Genomic DNA, 20,446 nt, shown 5'->3' on the forward strand with positions numbered 1-20,446 from the left:
ACGTTAGGTGCAAGGGATAGTTGGATTGCACTCAATGCATCCCCTTCAATCTTCTCCTTGTCGGGAGCTGATATATCCGTAGGATACTTTCCGTCAATAGCATGGATTGAACCTTCCCTCCGCAGTAACGCCATCATCTGGATCTTCCAGATATTGAAGTTGTTGCGTCCATTGAATCTATCAATTTCAAACTTCATGGAACTCATATTTGCTTGTTCTTTCTCCTTGGATCGTTAAAGAATCCTTGTCGCTCTGATACCAATTGTTAGCGGAAACGTAAAAGAAAGAACACAAGATTTAACGTGGTTCGGATCAAAATAATCCTACGTCCACCAGAGAACAATTGTCCTTTTAATATTAACAAAGGAAGGGGAGATTTCCCAATTACACTTAAGAGAATTTCTCTCTTAACTCTCTACTCACTACAATGTATTGTATTATTTTGGGATGATTTCTACAAGTGAAGGAGTGCATCTATTTATAGAGGTAAAGACCTCCTCTTGATGTCATTGCTGACATCAAACTACCTCCTCTTGATGTCATGGGTGACATCAAAGGAGGAAGCTTCCTCCTAGCATCCACACCAACTCTTTCCACCAACTCTTCCAATTGGCATGCCATTGTTGACTAAACATAAACCAACATTTTCAATATGCCATTGTTAACTAAACATAAACCAACATTTTCACTTTCTATTGCTCCCAAATTAACTGCGAGAAGACATTTGATCCAACAATATTATGGAGCACAGAGTGGAATTTGTGTTAGCGACTTCACGCAGGTCATCAAATAATGAAAATTACTGAGCGAATACTTCTTCCACTTAGCTATTTGATCCAACAAGCAAATGCAGGAGCATAGAAACCACAATTCATGTGATTCTATTTTCCTTTTGTTTTAAAGGTACTTCCTTTGAAATTGATACTCGAGTCATACATCGCCTAATAGCGAATCGAGCAAGATCCTTAAATGACAATTTAACTAAAATACACAATCTTGGAAGTTGGAACATATCGATGATCTTTCTAACCTGTCTCCACTTAACAGCATATGAAATAAAAGTATGAATATGAAAGGATGACACCGCTGGAGGTACTAAACATATGCAAGGGAAAGAATTGGAAGAACCTCAACAGGAGATTTTTTAGCGAAAATTTCAAATAGTAAACGGTCAAAACATCAGAAGTTCATTAACAAGAGGAAAACATGGAAACTACACATTGTTCGTCAAAACAAAGAAAAATGAAGAATGCATGTTTATCTATCCCTACCTGCCCACAAGACAACTATCACCGTTCGGGTAGTGTCTCAATTCGTGAGACACAGTAATGAGAAGACAGCAGGTAAGGTAATAAGTACAGAAACTTAAATCTCTCAAATAGGAAAAGGAGAAATTTGACAAGATAACATGCCTGTTTTCCTCCTCTTATTTCCTCCAGCCCTTTCCTGAACATCATCCCTTGTTAATGCATCAGAATGTGAGTATGTTAAGCGAACGCGAAAAGAACTTTGACTAGATTTTACACCCTGCAGAACATGAAAACACTTGCATATATATCATTTATTTTACAGGAGCAACACTGGTTATGTTGTTGTTGTAGTTACAGGAGTATGTATATTTGACACCCAGCCCGGCACATTTCAGTTAGCACGTTTGTCCCCTATCTATTTTCTCAATTTCGAAGGTATCTTATACCATATATATTCACACAGCGAAAACTAAAAATTAGTACCAACATTATTCAAATCCCGTAATAGTTTCAAAATATTGATAATACTGTACGGGTGCAAAAGAGATTCGATAAGAAGATTTCATTACCAACAATTTTTGTAATGGATTTATCACTAACAATTTCAAGATGTCTTTTGTAGAAATGAATTGACATTCAGCCTTTTCTTGGAACCAAAGTTCATGGTGGTACCTATTTTTCATATACAACCTGAAAAACAGAAATATTTTACCAGTTACTCAAATTAGATAGACATATATGTACGGAAGTTAATGGTGGAAACCAACAACATCCAAGTTCTAGCTTCAGATCAAAGAAAGAACATAATATGCGGTCAGATCTCTTAGCATACAGAATTTGGAGGGAGATCTGACCCTCCTGCCCGACGGGAATGAAATTGATTAACAAGAAATTCATGAGATTCTAGAATCTTACCGGACTGCTTGATCAGTTTCTGCTAAAGCTGAAGGTACTGAGACTTCAAGAGAAAAACTATCAATTTGGTGATGTTGTTGCTTTAGGAGTTCAGCAATTACTAAAGCAAAGTCATTGGCACTATCTTTTTTCAATAAAGTTCCATTGTCATCATTATAGAGAAATTGCAAAATGCCTAAGCAAATTTTGCAAAAGTTTGTCTCCTTTAATGGTTCTTGATGCAATTGCTTATTACTAAGTTCTCCATCTTTTTGGGGCTGATCAGCCGTGTCACCATCTTCTTTTCTCATTACATCTTCTAAGATATCACACCACTTTGATATTGAGAGTGAAGGATGTGAACACATGAGTTCGCGAAGTCCCAATAGTCGAAAAACGCATCGAACGCATGCCTAAATCAAACAAAAAAAAACAAAAGGGATTATGAGTCATTAGATTAAGAATTAACAGAAAACATCTTCTACTCCAATGACAAGACAAACTAATTAGAGATTGATAACCCACCATAGTCAATACCCAAGTTATCTTCGCCAATTATTCACTTCCTTCTTTACCAACAAAAAAATTATTCACTTCTTTCTCTAAAGGAAGAAAGTTCCTCAAGTATAGCATAGTGCAACAAGCCGCTTGACGTGGCTTTGAAATAAAAAAAAGTGGACTTAATTCACCAGAAACCTACTTTAACAAAATACTTTTACTAAACTTATAGCATCATAAATTGCAGTAGACGTAGTTTTAGTCCACCAATGCATTAAGCTTCAAAAAATTCAGTCATTTTATTCTTTTGCAAACAAATTAATGAATTCAATCATTTAATTTTCACCCTCAATCCACCAACCACATGGTAGCACCATCCAAATCCACGTAGTTGAATACCCCAAAATTGCAAGAGGTTAGGGCAGGTGTTGGTGGAAGCGTGGATTGATTGCAGTGGATAGGGAAAGGAGGACAAAATAGCCCAAGAAAAAGTTCTCTCAAAAGCTTTTATAATCATGTAGGTGAAAGTACAGATTGCTTCTCTCATCTTTCCAGCACGTGCAATGCTGGATATGCAGTGAATAAGTGAATAGAGGGATGATGCGAATTTTATTAAAAGATAATGGGTTTGAAACCTCCCGCTATAATGAAGAGTGAATCTGTAGTAAGATTTCCCTCTCTGCCAATTCAACAAATGTACTCAAACAGCTCTCATTTTTTCTGTCAATTGAAGATGAAAGGTGCTAAGTCATATAACATTATCGATAGAGATTTGAAGTAAGGCTGCAAGTATGGATGCACCATCTAAAACCTCGGTACATTTCATACCCAACCTACTCTTCTACGAAAATTAAGATTCAGATAAAAGCTTCTTATTCTGTTTTGACATGTCAATCCCCTCACCCCCAGTTTATTTACAAGTAATTCAGCTGCTCACTAAATCTCGAAGAAGCTCTTTGAAATATTTCCCACACTTCTTCAAAAAGATTCCCGCTTTACTACGCAATACCTCTCTCCTATATTTAATGTTAGAAGGTAAAATCAAACTGATGCTTGTTCGAATTAATATCAACATATATTGTGAGCAGTGGCAGAGGCAGTAGTTCCGCTAAGGGGATGCAAAAAAAAAAGTTCAAAAAAATAAATGAGACTGTAGCCAATAGGAATTGAACCAGCGACCTCACAAAGGCTTTGAACTCCATTGATCATTGAGCTATGTTTTTGGGCTTTGTTAAGGGGATTCAAAATATAATATATAGAGGCAAAAAACTAATTTTGCCTTATCTGTCCAATGCAATTTTCCAGCGAAGGGAACCCCCTCTGCCCCCAAATCCGCCCCTGATTGGGAGCCTCATCAGATTGTGATGACCCAAAAGGTCATCACTTGCTTTTAAATTGAATTCTGTGTTTCGAGGCCTTAAAAACCTCTTTTAGCATCATCTCGATTTGTGTGCGCAGTCCGGGCGCATAGCCAGAACGCTTATATGTGAAAATCTGTGAAAAATGATAAATTTTGACTATAAAATGAATTAATTTGACTTCGGTCAACGTTTGGGTAAACGGACACGGACCCGTGATTTGACGATCCCGGAAGGTCCATAGGAAAATATGGGACTTGGGCGTATGCCCGAAATCGAATTCCGAGGTCCCAAACCCGAGAAATGAATTTTTGAAAGAAATTGTTTTCTGAAAAATATAAAGGTTTTTGAAAGTGAAATGTTATGTGAAACCTGTGGTATCGGGCCCGTATTATGGTTCCGGAGCCCGGTACAGGTTCAATATGATTTATATGTGTTGTCGGTAAAGTTTGGTAAGAAACGGAACCCATTTGGCGTGATTTGGACCTTAAATGCAAATTTGCTTTTTAAAGAAGTTTTGAGAAATTTCATCGATCTTGAGGTTTAATTCGATGTTCATGATGTTATTTTGGTGATTTGAGTACACGAATAAGTCCGTAGGATGTTTTTGAGGTTGTGTGTATATTTGATTTGGAGCCCCGAGGGCTCGAGTGAGTTTTGGATAGACCACGGGGTGCATTTTAAACTTAGAAAATTGCAGGTTTTATGCTGGTGTGTTTCAGACCTGCAGGCTTCGCATTTGCGAGCCATGCATTGCAAATGCGAAAGGTGGCCTGGGCAGCCTTCTTCGCAAATGCGAAGTATATGTCGCAAATGCGACACCCACCTAAATCCCCTACAGTCGCAAATGCGAGACCCCCAGTCGCAAATGCGACTTCGCAATTGCGATTCACCCTTCGCATTTCCCAACCCAGCAGAGGATTGTGAACCCCTGTTCGCAATTCCCATATCTGAGACCTGCAACTTTTATACTTAGACGAATTTTAACCCATTTTTCATATTCTCTCAAAACATAAACACGCTAGGACGATTTTTCAAAGGCTTCCTCTTTCCCAAATCAATTGTAAGTCGTTTTTAACTAGATTTCTTCAATCATTAACATCTTTTAACATGATTTCAACTTAAAATCAATGATTTTCATAAGGGAAATTGAGTGTTTTGGGTAGAACCTAGGTTTTTTAAAAAATTGGAGATTTGGACCTCGATTTGAGGTCCGATTTCAAAACAAATCATATATTTGGGTTCGTGGGGGAATGGGTAATCAGGTTTTGGTTCGAACCTCGGGTTTTGGTTCGAACCTCGTGGGCCCGGGGGCGATTTTTTACTTTTTGGGTAAAACTTTGGAAAATTCATTTTCATGCATTGGGGTTGATTCATTTAGCGTTTATTGATGTAATTAAGTAATTTGTGACCAGATACGAACGAATTGGTGGTGGAATCACGAGGTAAAGCTATAGTGGAGGCTTGAATTGTGTTCGTGGCATCGAGGTAAGTGTTTGGTCTAACCTTAGCTTGAGGGATTAGGAGTTGTGTCCTATTTGTTATTTATTTCTTGTTGAGTACGACGTATAGGCATGGTGACGAGTATCTATACGTTGGTGTCGAGCATGACCGTGAGTCGTATATTGTGATTTTCATGACTTCATTGTGTTATCCATGCCTTGGTGAAGGTTCCTATTGTTGTGTAAAGTTTGTGGAAAGAATTGTGACCTATGAACATTGAGGAGCGTTGGCTCAAGTTGTATAACAAATTGTGAAAGTATAAGTGATAATTGAACCTCTAGAGCATTGGCTCGAGTTGTGAAGTGAATTGTGAAGTAAAAGTGAGAAAGAGAAGAGATCATTATGTTGCCCCCTTGTCGGGCTATTGTTGAGTTGTGGTTCCCTTGCATTGTGTTCTTAATTTGTATTACGGATGCTTAGGTTGATGATTCTTTGTGTTGAGTAAGGGTTATGGTTATTCTCGAGGAACAAGTTTGATTATAGCTGAGGTAGTTAGATGTTGTAACAAGTTTGATTATAGCCGAGGTAGTTAGATGTTGTAACAAGTTTTGTTATAGTTGTTTCTCCCTTGTCGGGACGTAATTACTTATGCTGTCAAATCCCTTGCCAGGATAGTGTAGACCTTATTGATCCCTTGTCGGAACTCTCGTTATAATTGATAATATTATATGTGGATCGGGTTGCACACCGCAACAATATTATATGTGGATCAGGTTGCACGCCGCAACAATATTATATGCGGATCGGGTTGCAGGCCGCAACAATATTATATGTGGATCGGGTTGCGCGCCGCAACAATATTATATGTGGATCGGGTTGCACGCCGCAACAATGATAAATGATATGGATCGGGTTGCACGCCGCAACAGTGTTGTAAAATAATGGGATCGGGTTGCGCACCGCAACAATTATTGATACAAGTGTGTTTAGTTTGGATACTAGTTTCTTTTGCTTTGCTGTGAATTCTAAGATGCCCTTAGATTGTTACTCTGGATTTACTGTTAATACTGGTATACCCCCGCAACATGTTTCCCCTTCCCACCTTTACTTGCTTATTCCTGCTTTACTTTCCGCTGTATATTATATAACTGCACAGGTTTATTTGGTAGTCTGGTCCTAGCCTCGTCACTACTTCGTCGAGGTTAGGCTAGGCACTTACCAACACATGGGGTCGGTTGTGCTGATACTACACTTTGCACCTTTTTGTGCAGACCCCGGTGTTGTAGATTTCAGACCGCGGTAGGATTGCTGATTCTTGTTCATCAGGCGACCCGAGTTAGTCCTGCAGACGTCCGCAGGCCTTGGCGTCTCCTTCCATCTACTATTCATGTTTCTTTCATGCATTTCTAGAGACAGCACTGTATTTATTTCTTTCAGACCTTTATTCGTAGTGTTTTTAGACCGTCTGTGAAACTGTGACACCAGTTTTGGGTAGTCGAGATTCTAACAGTTGTATTGGATTCATGTTCTGATAGCTTATTGTTTTTTCTTCCGCTTATGTTAAATTCCGTTGTTTAAATGTTATTACTTCGAAATTGTTAATGAATATAAAATGGGTAAAAAGGTAAATTGTGCAAATAATTGGCTTGCCTAGTTCGTATTAGTAGGCGCCATCACGACTTCCGAGGTGGGAAATCCGGGTCGTGACTAAAGATAGAACGAATTGTACCTCGAATTAACTCTAAAGCTAAAACTACTAAGACCCCTTTTCTTTCCCTTCTCCAAAACAATTCATAGTTTCAATGAATTACAGTAATATTAATAATCATAGGACGATTTACGGGATACCACAAAAGGTTCAAGTTTTTTACTTTGTTTCCAACTGTACTCAGGCATTTTTCGATTATGAAAAAAAAAAAGTTCAAGTTTTTATTTCTTAGAAATAAATTACACATTCAAAAAAAAAATATCACTCAAGTTGATTGATAACAACAATATAAGCAAGAAAGTTCACCTCTTTTTAAGAAAGAAAATTAATCGTTTAATGAGAAAATATATACATACCCCAATGGACCACAAATCTTTAACGGCGTTTACCGGCAGCTCATTAACGGCTTCGCGGAGGAGACGTAGGTTCTCCTCCTCACTCAACTGCATGTTTCCCTCGACGCTGTTAACTTCCGCCGCAACTTCACCGGCCATCTCGTTTATCAGGGAAAGTGGCTACTTTGAACCAAATAAATAAATCGCACTATTTTCCCCTTTTCTTTTCAAAGCTTCAAATTTACTTCTCGTATTAGTATTAGAAATTAGAAATTGCTGAATTTTGATATTCCTTAAACTTTTGGGTCATTCATAACTTTGCCCTTTATTATTAACTTATTAACCAAACATTATAAGTCATATTAGAGTGTAACTCCTAGGATCTGAACATGTGAAATAAAGCTATTTTTTGAGCATTTTTGTTTAGGGAATCCAACAATTATTTTATTATTCAAACAATTTATCTCTTTTTATTTATACAATATAATTTTAGTTATGCCATTTTATGTGTGTATATATATATATATATATATATATATTATCTTTACCTGTAAAAATATCTTCATTAATTGAAGGGATGCTCTTGTTTTCTAATAAGATAATGTTAATTTCATTAAAAGAGTACCAAGGAGGTACTAAATGATTTGAGTTATTCTATAAGTGTACCAGTGATCAAAGATGGATTCATAATTTGAAGAACGCAAGCATAATAATATCTTTAATGTAAATCTATTTTGGGGTATGTTGTTGAAAATCTATCATTAGTTGCAACGACCAAAGGGGTGTAAATTTGTTTGATTCGGCCAATTTTGGGTTTATTCGATTCAAATTCTATTATCAATTATGGAGTTTTGAGTTAACAATTTGCTTTATAAGACATCATAATTCATTATTATATTTTTTTGGTTGATTAAATTAGTACCATAGTTGAATTTGTTTCTCACTCCAATTATCTAATTTTAATAAGTCATCTAACTTTTTCTTGAAAGTGTTCGAAACTGTACATACAAAGAAAAACAAAACAAAAAAGGAAAAGAACAATAAAAGGACAAAAAGAAAAGGTACGAATGGTAGCCAAACCAAAGCAGGGAAATGGGAAATGAGAAACAGAACAGAAGAGTGAAAGGCCAAAGAAAAGAAAAAGGAATTGGCTGGTTGCAAACTAAGCTGCTAGACTTTTAAGTAAAAATTATCGTATTTGATAGCCCTCATTTAATCTAAACCCATTTTTTTAAAAAGTTTTAACTTGTACCAACTTTTTAAACAATTTCAGCCCCTTTCTCCTCCTCCTTCGTGCTATGAAACTTCAATTAATGGGATGATTGCCATAAATATATTTATCAAATAATTTAAAAATAAATTATAAATAATTACGTAAGTTAGTAGACAATAATTTGTGAATATTTCCACGTACGTAAGTTAGTAGACAATGATAATTCTGTTCTTTTCACGTTTATTGTTTCTAAAATTTATAATTTAGATACTGTTGGCAATCTGATTATTTATCTAGTATGTTAGAAAGCTTTTTCAAAAACCTCAGCTTATATAGTGCTGAAGTTTTTACAAATGAACTAAATAACTTCAGCATCTTCTGCTGAAGTTTTTGACAAAGTTTTATGACAAAACTAATAAATCCAAGACAAAAAACTTCAGCTTTTAGTGTTGAAGTTTTTACAAATGAACTAAATAACTTCAACATCTTCTGCTGAAGTTTTTGAAAAAGCTTATCCAGGACAAAAAAAACTTCAGTTTATTTAGTGCTGAAGTTTTTATAAATGAACTAAATAACTTCGGCATCTCCTACTAAAGTTTTTGAAAAAGTTTAATGACAAAACTAATGAATGCAGGACAAAAAAACTTCAGCTTATTTAGTGCAATTACAAACAAAAACTTCAGCAAATAGAGAACAAAACTTCAGCTACTATGCTTAAGTTCAACAATTACAAACAAAAACTTTAGCAAATAGAGAACAAAACTTCAGCTATTATGCTTAAGTTCAGCAATTACAAACTAAAACTTCAGCACACTTGCTACTTCAGGCCTGTCTACTAGAATGCTGAAGTTTTGCATGATTGACTTTGCTACTTCAGCCCCGTATGCTGAAGTTATGCGAAAAAGTGGGTAATTTGCAAAGCGGACACAAGTTAAAACGTGACCCAAAAAGCGGGTATAGATGCAAATGCCCCGACTTTTAAATATATGGACATGCAAAATAATAATAAAAAAGAGTTTAAGAAAAAAAGGCACCAAAAAAAAAAGGGAAAGAGGTACTAGACTACTAGACGGTTGTCGTATCAATTATCAAAATACCTTTAAATTTCAAAATTCGATCTAACTTTTTTACAATACTAGTCTCTATGAACTGTGTCTGGCACATTATTGCCCATCATTCATCACACATATTAACAACAATCATGGCTTTATTTTTTAGCTAGTAGCCATAGGCTTTTGATCCTCAATATCTATTGCTTGAGTACAAGAATGTACTTTAGTTAGATAAAGGAAAACAAACTTAAATTATTAAGGTGTCCTCTCCTTGGAAACACCATGAGAATTCACAGAGACGAATTAATACGATCAAGATCCACAAATCCCAGAAGCACTGCCCGGTTGCGTTCTTTAACCTTCACCTGATATATAACTCTGCACATTCGAAACCCCTTTCAAGGTGCTAAACACCACTAAATGGACTGAATCCTATTATGCACTATGGACTAAATTAACATACCTCGAGGCTTCAGGCCACATTTCTGTGATTAAGGTTTCCCCTGGATAGACATGTAGCAAAAATCTGCCAGATATGCTCTTGATCAAGGTGTGGTCACCTCTGCAAATACGTCCAATGATAGCCCTAATTGCAAATCCAAGCGTGCACAGCCCATGCAGTATCGGGCGAGAAAATCTGGGCATAGTTACACCAAAAGATATGCGACATCTTAATTACAAGAAACCTAATAAAAAGACAGTAACTTAACATTGCATCAACAGCACCAGAAACATAACGAGGTTCGACACTGATACAAGTTTAGGACATCAGAAGCAAAAACCAACCAAGTTGATATCAACTAAGCCTCAACGGCAAATCAATTGGTGCAACAGCAAATTAACATGAGAATTAATTAACCTTCAAGAACCATTCTATATCAGGCTATGTTCTCAAAGTCACATAATGTATTTCCACCACGGCCACTGTGTGAGCTTACTTGACAAAAGCACGAAGAGCAAAAGTTGAAAAGTAAAAGGAATGTCGACATTTGTAGACACTGTACAAATATGTCTAAGCATTGTATCCAAGTCTAGAATTGAATTTCGTGGTGTTTTTAGATTCTAAATTTATTCAAAAAATGCATGTACAAATATGTCTAAGCATTGTATCCTTCAGGGAATGTCCAAGAAGAAAGTCAAGTCCTGAAGATGGGAAGGAAGAGTGCCCTTGTTTTTGCTTTTCGTTGCGGTTACAAGAAAGTGTTTTTAGCAGAGGAGAACTTGGGCATTTGGGAAGATTCCACAAAAGATTTCAATTGGCAGCTCTGGATATATAGCTTTTCTTTAACATAACGTGTGTGATTGGCTGGTAACATTTCAGACAGGTAAACTCAAAGGGCCAAATTGCTTAACTCGCTATAATATAACATTTGTAGAACTTAGAGAACTATCTTTGGTTAAGTAGACTTACTTAAATTCGGACATATTTCATTTGAAAAATAAATAACCAAAGCACAATTTTCCTAGAATGTCTTTTCTGAAACATGCTTAGCAGTTTGCACTATGAAGACACTATCTTCAGTTTGATAATTTTCTTCCTGTTTTGCAATATATGGATGGTTGGTTCAACCCCAAATATCATGCATCCACTAACAATTGTCACTATTTATTTTTCCTGGAAAAGTATGTACTTTACAATCATCGGTTAGTTGCAAATAGTAGGACATGTTATTCAGTAAAAGGATGGAGCTGTCCATGGTAAACATATTACCCTGCAATACTTGCAACCAGAGGATCAGAATGCAAGGGATTGTCATCACCAGATAGCCTATACAGCAAAGCCTGCATCACGTCATTAGAAAAGAAAAAAATTCCATTGTTAGCATATTGCAAACTTTTAAAGCTCTACAGAGGATGAAGTAAATCTACAAATTAACAGTTTAGGCATAGAATGGAAGCATATTTAACTTTTCAAGCTCTCCAAATAGGACGAAGTAAATATATGAATTACCACAGTCTAGGTATAGACTTGGAAGCATCAATCCAAGTAACCTACCAGTGATGCTTGTGTACATTCCTCGACAACAGCAAAAGGTTGACTTTTGGGGATTTTAGGAAAAGCAGTCTGATTACTTGGATTTCTAGAGTAAGAATAAGGCCGAGATGGCTTTGAGAATCCACCTGAACCTCTCAAATAAATAGACATCCTGCAATTAAGATATCATATTTACTACTATTAACTGTAGAACAATAGCTTCACACTATCAGTTAAATACTTAAATTAGAACTTACCGGTTCATGCATAGGGGTTCACCTGACTCTTTCTCGTAACTCACAATTTCAATTTCAATAACAGCTGCTTTACCTGTCATAAACCAACAATCAATCAATAAATATCCTCTTTTCTCCTTGCTGCCTCAAGAATCAAATGACACAACGGCATTTTTATTTATTGTAATCATCTTCAAAAAACCATTAGCTACTTCACAAAGAAAAATGAATGTTAAGCTTCAAAATCATATTCCCTCGACCCAATTGTGCCGCCTCCTAGTAAATAAATGTTTTAGTACAACAGCAGAGACTTGCCAAAAACTATTTGCCTATAGCTCAAAAGCCTTCACGTCTAGTTGTCTATATCGTTCTTCACATATCTTCATTTTGGTTTACATTTTCTTGTTTGTTTAGCAGGGATAAGTCTTGTCCTCATTTGGTTTTTGTGTTTTCTATTCACAATCGTACCTTTATCGTGCAATCCTGCAACGCTCGCTTTATTTAGTATCTGCATCAATAAGATTGAGGGAAAAAATTATTCTGTGTTGACAAAGAAAAGGGACAAAAAAGTTTATAAAAACAGACAAGGACAGAGACAAGTACTGAGGTGCCATTTTGTAAGAAAATTAAACTGTAAAAGGATTTCAACTAACTCATGTTTCAAGTGTAGTAGTCTCGGGAATGTTGTACCCCTCAATTATGCTTCTCCATGTGGTGGAACTAGTATGTGTAGACATGACAAGACTCCAAATAATTAAAGGAAAAAGTTAAGAACAGATAAGGTTCGGAGATGTACATATAAATGAATTCAACAAAAAGGTGTTTATCTAAATAAGGCATCAACATGTATAAGTTGGGAATGAGTGGTTAGGTTGATAGGACATCTATAAAAAGAAACAGCAGTACACAACAATGCATCCTACTTGTTACGTGAGGAGAAAGTTACTTCTAAATTACAATTATAATCCTCATCTCTATGAGACACCTTCTGCAAGTAAAATTAAGAATTGAAGTATCTTGACATAAAGTAATAGAAGATTCTTAGCTCAGACTCTTACACAACCACTAGAAGGAAGGGGCTTGTAGATTTCAATGTATTGTTGTCCATGCAGTAGAAGGCGCGGATCATATCTAGCAAAAGGAAGAAAAAAATGGCATTCTTCAGCAATTAATTTGGCATTATAGAGAGATTCGATTCCTGTTGTATGTTCGCAAAAGTATTGCATCTTTAGTAAGTTAAGAAAACATAGAAAAGGAACGCCCCTGCCCCACAACCCCAAATATTGGATGTGTTTACTCACTGCAAGCCCGGAATCTTCGATATTTCTGAACCAACTCCATTAACAAACAACGCAACAAAAGTTGGCAAGACCTACGAAGACAATCAAGGCCAGCAAAAGAAAGGAAAATCAATCACAGTAACACCAATTCATCGTTACATTCAGCGGCGGAGTTAGCTTGGATTAAGGGGGTTCAATTCATCCCCCTTAGCAGACAAATAACAAATTATACCGTGCAAATAAGGTTAAATATTTGCAACAAGCAACCATATAAAATTCAAGCTGCAAATTGAAACTCCTAATTCTTATGCAAGCAAGTTCATCACTTCATGCCAATAACAACAATATACCTGGATGAATTCCTGCCCATCTGCATTATAGACATATTTGAGCTCTTTATTATCAACAGCATCATTTCCACATGCTCCGATGCCTAATGCATAAATAGCAGCATCCCTGTTTCAACCATTACAATGAGCATCATTCAAATGATTAAGAAAATTAACCAAACAAAATTCAATCCACTCCTAATTATAAAAGCCTAAATCAACCCTCAGTATGCCAATACAACGGAAATACTCATTAGCGGATATAACACTTCCACAGCTGGTGCGATTGCACCACTGCCTTTCGACTCGACCTATATTTATAGTTTAAAAAAGTTAAATGTATTACGACCAAATCCTCGTCAATTGTCACAAATCTAATTGCTAAACAATAAGAAAACTGAATAAGCTACTTGTTTGTACCAGTATATATGTGGCTTACCTTTCAGTATAAGTATATAAAGTCTGCAGAGAGCAAAACACACAGATTAATAACGAAATTGAAACAAATTTGAGAAGGGAGAGAGTAAAAAACGATCAACATTACCTCAGGAAATTTGTAAGAAATGACAGATTCGGGATTAAACTCAGAACTTCCAGCGCCTGCCATTGAATTTTTGCTAAAGGAATGAGAAGAATCTATCAGTTTCTGTCGAAGAGTAGTATAATTGGGCTTTGGACCGCACATCGAGGTGGATAGTGGAATTTTGTATTGCAATGTACAATCGGGATAGCATAGGGTACAACAAGTGTTGACATAATTGAACCGAAAAAATACCAAAAAGTGTAAACCTTCATTTAAACTAATTAATTTTAAGTAATAAGTGGTTAAATCTAATTAATTATAATATTTCTAGATTTAGGACGAATTAACACAGGTAATGTAAGATAGTATTGGTGAGGAATTAAGTGTGCATTTAATATGAGTAATAATAGAGGAACATCAAGCAATAAATAGCAATAGATGACATTAGTGTAAATAAGGAGAATGGTTCACCCAATATTAAAGGAGGTGGATGATCCTTCTTTCTGACAGTGATGAATGACAGATAAATCCTAGAATATTTGAACTATTCTCGGATCTCATGAAAAAGTATGGAATAATAGATGGTGGAATCTTAGTAAAAAGGTTGTGTTTGTATCTTTTCTATAAAGAGAGTCTTCTTCTCAAAAAGTGTTCTTATCAAATGAAAATTACATACCCTATTCCCTTATGTCCTTTTCTATTTATATGGGACATATCCCTAATCAACCCTAATAGTACAAGTGTAGAGAATATTCAATGAAATATTCTCTTTAGTATCTTATTACAAAACTATCTATTAGTACTCTATCCTTGGTGCTCGACCTCGACCATCATTAACTGCCCGACCACGAGTCCCACTGTTTACTAGTCGACCTCGGCCGCATCATTTTCCTTACTTTCTCATCATGTTAAGTTCCCTTAGGGCAAATTTTGGCCTATACAGTTAGTCCATCCGCTTATAGAAGCAGACCCTGGATGACCTCGATGAGCAGACTCTGTCAGTTGTGATTGAGAAGTTTAGGCGAGCAGATCGGGTAGTAGCGTTTCAGACGAGGTAGCAACGTGGCCTTTCATGAGCCGCAACCTTAGGTCACGTCGATTTAGAGTAACGTCATGACATCATGCGTTATTATTATGCGTTTTGCCGATGCCTTGCGTCGTTTCCCGTGCCTCTGCCATTTATACTTGAGCTGGGTAATAACGGTTTGCTTTCTCGATATTGATGTCTGAATTCTTATAAATAGGGATATGAAATCCTTTGCCTTATTCTTTGCAATCTTAGATATTGAATTCATATGTCTTCTTCTTCCTTCAGAGTTCTTGTTCTCATTACCTTTACTCCCGTATTCTTGCTTTCACCGATTTTGGTGACTTCTGCTACTCACGACTCTTATGTGCTTGCATCTTCTATATATATAAATAAAGATGGTTAACGTTTCTTCTAGTTCTGAGGGGGCAATTGAACTTGTTCCTTTGGCAGTGCGCATGCCTCCCTATGATAATAGCGTTTTAGTTGTTGTTGAAGACGGGAACCTTCCTACGGTGGAGGAGATAATCGCTCGTAGTGACAACGACAGATCTGATTTTTCTAAGGTGCCTAAATACAACCCTGAGGTTTCGGTGTCGTTAATGAAGAAGGCTGCCTTTTGCCGAATTTAGGGAAAAATTCAAAATTCATGCTCATATCGACCTAATTCCAACTGGGCGTGACGTGGTACAAATACACCGCCCTGGGTACTACGCTTTCTATGCATACCCTTTCCATGTCGGTTATTCTTTTCCTATCCTCCCCTTGGTCGACGAGTTCTGCCGCTATTACCGTGTCTGGCCGGCCTTACTTTCTCCATATATCTACAAACTCATCTGCATGATTACGAAGTATGCGGAGTTATCCAGGGTCGGGGTGTCGCTTTACCACTTGATGCATCTTTTTGCCCCTAATTTTTATAGGGGCTGATGCTACATCTTCGCCACCGGGAAAGCAAATGTTTGGTGCTGAAGATGGACTACAAGGCAAACCGTCAATTTTGGCTCAATTACTTATACGTCAAAACTGAGGATGTGGTGGTCAATGTAAGCGGGTTCCCCGAGATTTGGAACTATGCTCGTAAGCATCTGTCTCCCTTTTTCTCTCTCTTTTTTTATATTAAGTATTGATTCCACTAATTTTAGTCGTACTGACATCTTCTTCTTTCTTCGTGTAGCCGAGGCCGCAGCCCCTCCTTTGGTCGGAAACATTCACGATTGGGTTAGTCGGGTCCTCCCTCATACAACGGGGATTCGCAAATGGTCAGCCTTCCTCAAGAAGTTCGGGTATGCGCCTTCTGTGACCGGTGAGTTTACACAGTTAAATCTATATTGTTGTGGCCTTTTGGTCGCTTGTTTCTTATTATTTTATGGGGACCGACCTTTTAACCTTCTTTTCTTTTTTTATTCATCCCGGGGATCCTCGAGAAGGCTGAGGGCTCCTGCTCCTGCGTTTCGCAAGAGGAATACTACAAAGGAGTATGCTCCGGCTGTGACTATGGCCAGGCCTGCCTAACTGTCCACTTCCATTCCACCTCCTATTGCGGCTAGGTCGGCTTGATCATCGACGGTATCAGCACCAGAAACTCTGACCTCTCCCTTGCTTCATTTAATAGACGAGGAGTCGTCATCGAGCGAGGAGGGTTTGATCTCGCGTAAAAGGAGGTCAGTGAACATCGGCGATGGGACAATCCGAGCCATAGATTCTTCAAGGGATGATCGTGAGCCGAACACCGTCATGCTTGAAGATTATGCAGATATGTCGTCTGAAGTCATGCTATCAGCGGGGGCAGTGGAAGGTATACCTTTCCACGATGCCGAGGTTGGAGTTGGTGGGCCACCTGTGGAGGTTGCGGGTGTCGTGCTTCGAGATGAGCCGTCGTCCTCATTGTCGACTGACGTTCCTTCGTTCACCGATGGGAGAGATTAGGGCGTTGCTGAGGACAACTATGAAACGGGCTCCAATCTTGACGCCGATGAGGTACGGATGCTGAGCGAGAGGTTTACTCGGGTTGAAGGAAGGTCGGAAGGGTCCACTCGTACCATTGTAGTCTATATAGACCGGGACCTACTGTGAACACGGATGACGTAGTCCCTTCCTTAGGACCTCTTTACTCATGGAGGGCAAAACTCTCGAGAAACCAGAGGATGTTGCAGTATAGCCGGCCTTGCCATTAGGTAAACTTTTCCGACCTTTTCAATTATCGTGCCTTGCACTTTATTTTTTGATTGACTTTGGTTTTCTTCCTCTCTCTTTTTTATTTTTTATTTTAGACTATTATTTTGGAGATCGAGAGTTCTCACCTAGAGGAGAGGCGCAAAACCATTTTTCAGAAGATGGAGCGAAAGTACCGTGAATACCGCAACAAGCATCGCGAGATCTATAAGCAGTTTGGCGAGAGTGGCAACTTTCAGGCTATCCAGGACGAGCTAAAACAGAAAGATGACGAGTTAATGAGAGTCATCGGCAAGTGCAGCGTCCTCGGAGACGCGTTGAGAGACAAAGAAGAAGAGCTCGAGGTGAGCAAGGGAGTTGAGGCCCAATGTGAGGGTCTTCAGGCCCAAGTGGTTTCGCTGTGGGCCAAGCTCGAAGAATGACTGATCAAGGTGGATGCTCTGAATGGTGAGCTCGCCGAGAAGACTGTAGACTTAGAGAAGACTGAATTGGCTCTGTCGTGGAGTCTTTAGAGGCTATAATCTGTATTCTTCGATCTAAGCGGGAGAGTGATTTAGAAACGGCCAAGATCAGAGAAGAGAGGCTCGATGAGCGGATAAGGGAGCTAGAGAAAGAGGTTTCAAGCCTTGGTGACCAAGTTGTTGTTCTCGAGGCTGAGAAGGCACAGTTATTAGCTCAGTCGTCCTCTTCTCACACTTCTGTTTTTCCTGATATTCTGCGGGATTTGTATGAGAAGTGGATTCACGTCGAGGCCAACCTGGATATACTTAGAGATTTGATGAAGCCGGGGAAAGTTTTTGAGGCCGACTTTGAGCATGCTCGTGCTAAGGCTCGTACAACTCGAGTCATTTGTGGATATGACCCCACTATACTAGAGGTCAGTGATGGCGAAGAGGATGAGGTAATGGATTGGATAAAGCAGGACGCCTGGTACGAGGATGAATATCCTGATGGCAATGGAGGAGAGACGGGTGGAGATGGCGCTGCTTGGTTAGGCGGCGAGTAGTTATTTTTCTTTCTTTTTGCTTATAAATTAAGTACATATTTTTGTGGGCATCTATTCTAACCTTTGTAAAGAATATATTTTGAGTATGAAACGCCATTTTCGATGATCGTACCTGACGTTTTTCTTTATGTTCGGGTTTGTATTCCTCTTTCTTTTGTTTTGTCATTTGGTCGCATTAATCGTAAAAAACTTGGTTTATGTATGTTGAACGAGATCGAAATAGAACTCAGTTTTGATCATGGTCGAGGGCCAGTAGGTGCTAATTTGAACGAGATCAAATGTAACATGTGCTTAGTTAATTACAGTCGAGGCCGAATAGGCGTTGATTCGAATGAGGTCGAATGTAATTTTTACTTAATTAATTCGAGTGAGGTCAAATGTAACTTTTGCTTAGTTAATTCGAGCGAGTTCGAATGTAACTTTTATTTAGTTAATTCAAGCAAGGTCGAATGTAACTTTTGTTTATTTATGGCCGGGGGGCGAATGGGTGTTAATTTGAGCGAGGTTGAATGTAATCGGTACTTAAGTTAATTCGAGCGAGGTCGAATGTAACTTTTGCTTAGTTAATTCGAGCGAGGTCGAATGTAACTTTTACTTAGTTAATTCGAGCGAGGTCGAATGTAACTTTTGTTTAGTTATGGCCGGGGGCCGAATGGGTGTTAATTCGAGCGAGGTTGAATGTAATCGGTACTTAAGTTAATTCGAACGAGGTCGAATGTAACTTTTGCTTAGTTAATTCGAGCGAGGTTGAATATAACTTTTACTTAGTTAATTCGAGCGAGGTCAAATGTAACTTTTGTTTAGTTATGGTCGGGGGCCGAATGGGTGTTTATTCGAACGAGGCTGAATGTAACCCGTTCTTAAGTTAATTCAAACGAGATCGAATATAAATTTTTATTAGTTATGGCCGGGGGCCGAATGGGTATTAATTTGAACGAGGTCGAATGTAACCCGTACTTAAGTTAATTCGAATGAGGTCGAATGTAACTTTTGTTTAATTACAGCCTGGGGCCGAGCAGGTATTGAGGTGACACTACTTTGGAGAAAATATGGGCGAACTTCATGAGGTGGGTGAAGTTGGACTTGGGGAACACTCTTTCTTAAAAGTTAAAGTACTTGAGGTGGGTGATATTCTAGTTGTTTGGTAGCAGTTTTTCTTCCATCGTTTCTAGTTGGAATGATCCTTTATTTGCTGTTGTCGTAATTTTGTATGGGTCGTCCCAATTTGTTCCCAGTTTGCCTTCCCATGGGCCTTTGCTTGCTTGTGTTTTAGCTTTGAGCATGTAGTACCCGACTTTGAGTGGTCTGATCTTAGCCTTTTTATTGTAATAGCATTCTGCATGTTGTTTTAGGGCGATCATCCTTATGTAGGCCATATCTCTCTGTTCTTTGGCTTTGTCGAGCTCTTGTCTTCTGCTTTTGTCGTTCCTCGGCCCGCTCTCATGGGAATATCACAAACTGGGCTCTCCAACTTCGATTGATATTACTGCATCAGTCCCATAGACTAATGAGTAAGGCGTATCTCCCGTGCTTGTCTTCGGCGTTGTTCGATAGACCCAAAGTACATGTGGTAGTAACTTTGGCCATAGTCCCTTGGCGTCCTCGAGATTTTTCTTCATGATGTTCAGTATTGATTTATTAGAGGATTCTGCTTGCCCGTTGCTTGGGTGTGATACGGTGTTGAGAGTATCCTTTTAATATGCCACTTCTCAAAAAATTCGGTGACCTTTTTCCTATAAATTAAGGTCTGTTGTTGCAACTGATCTCCTTGGAGAGGCCGAAGTGGGATATGATGTTTTTCCATATGAAGTCGATCACTTCTTGTTCGAGTATTTAAGTGAATGCACCTGCTTCTACCCATTTGGAAAAATAGTCAGTTAAAAACAAAAGAAATCGTACGTTACCTCGCCTCGCAGGGAAGGGGCCGACAATGTCCATTCCCTATTTGATGAACTGACAATGAGAAGTGACGGAGTGGAGGTGTGCGCCCGCTTGGTGGATCATTGGGGCATATTTTTGGCATTGCTCGCACTTTTTCACGAAGTCGACATCCTCTTTTTTCATGGTGGGCCAATAGTATCCTGCCCGTATGAGATATCTTACTAGATCTCGATTACCGGAATGAGCTCCGTAGTGGCCCTCGT

General features: G+C 38.3%; 2 protein-coding genes across 2 annotated transcripts in view; both read right to left on the reverse strand.

Annotated features, from left to right (window-relative positions):
- Positions 1-7,826, reverse strand: part of LOC104225439 (uncharacterized) — a 21,544-nt gene extending 13,718 nt beyond the window's left edge. The window contains exons 1-4 of the mRNA XM_009777232.2: positions 7,508-7,826; positions 2,166-2,557; positions 1,820-1,940; positions 1,413-1,527 (exon numbers count right to left, since the gene is read on the reverse strand). Coding sequence (XP_009775534.1) covers positions 1,413-1,527; positions 1,820-1,940; positions 2,166-2,557; positions 7,508-7,645 — 766 coding nt within the window. The 5' untranslated portion in view covers positions 7,646-7,826. The remainder of the gene's footprint in view (positions 1-1,412; positions 1,528-1,819; positions 1,941-2,165; positions 2,558-7,507) is intronic.
- A 1,931-nt stretch (positions 7,827-9,757) lies between these two features.
- On the reverse strand, positions 9,758-14,289 carry LOC104225437 (enoyl-CoA hydratase 2, peroxisomal-like). The gene is made up of 11 exons (XM_009777225.2): positions 14,116-14,289; positions 14,011-14,033; positions 13,593-13,698; positions 13,264-13,334; positions 13,021-13,093; positions 12,431-12,470; positions 11,984-12,056; positions 11,748-11,898; positions 11,463-11,533; positions 10,215-10,388; positions 9,758-10,129 (listed from the first exon to the last, which is right to left on the reverse strand). The coding sequence occupies exons 1-11, from the start codon at positions 14,254-14,256 to the stop codon at positions 10,042-10,044; spliced, it is 1,011 nt and encodes a 336-aa protein (XP_009775527.2). The 5' UTR covers positions 14,257-14,289; the 3' UTR covers positions 9,758-10,041.
- Between the last annotated feature and the right edge of the window lie 6,157 nt (positions 14,290-20,446).

This window comes from Nicotiana sylvestris, chromosome 4, assembly GCF_000393655.2.
Source record: "Nicotiana sylvestris chromosome 4, ASM39365v2, whole genome shotgun sequence".
Lineage (NCBI taxonomy): Eukaryota > Viridiplantae > Streptophyta > Magnoliopsida > Solanales > Solanaceae > Nicotiana > Nicotiana sylvestris.

Bases quoted from the DNA above. Each gene is read 5' to 3' on its own strand.
- LOC104225437 (XM_009777225.2), bottom strand. From the start codon at position 14,256: ATGTGCGGTCCAAAGCCCAATTATACTACTCTTCGACAGAAACTGATA. The intron at 13,335-13,592 runs GTATATTGTTGT...TTGTCTTCGTAG, and splicing joins ATGGGCAGGAATTCATCCAG to GTCTTGCCAACTTTTGTTGC. The intron at 13,094-13,263 runs GTGAGTAAACAC...TCCTTTTGCTAG, and splicing joins TCGAAGATTCCGGGCTTGCA to ATATGATCCGCGCCTTCTAC.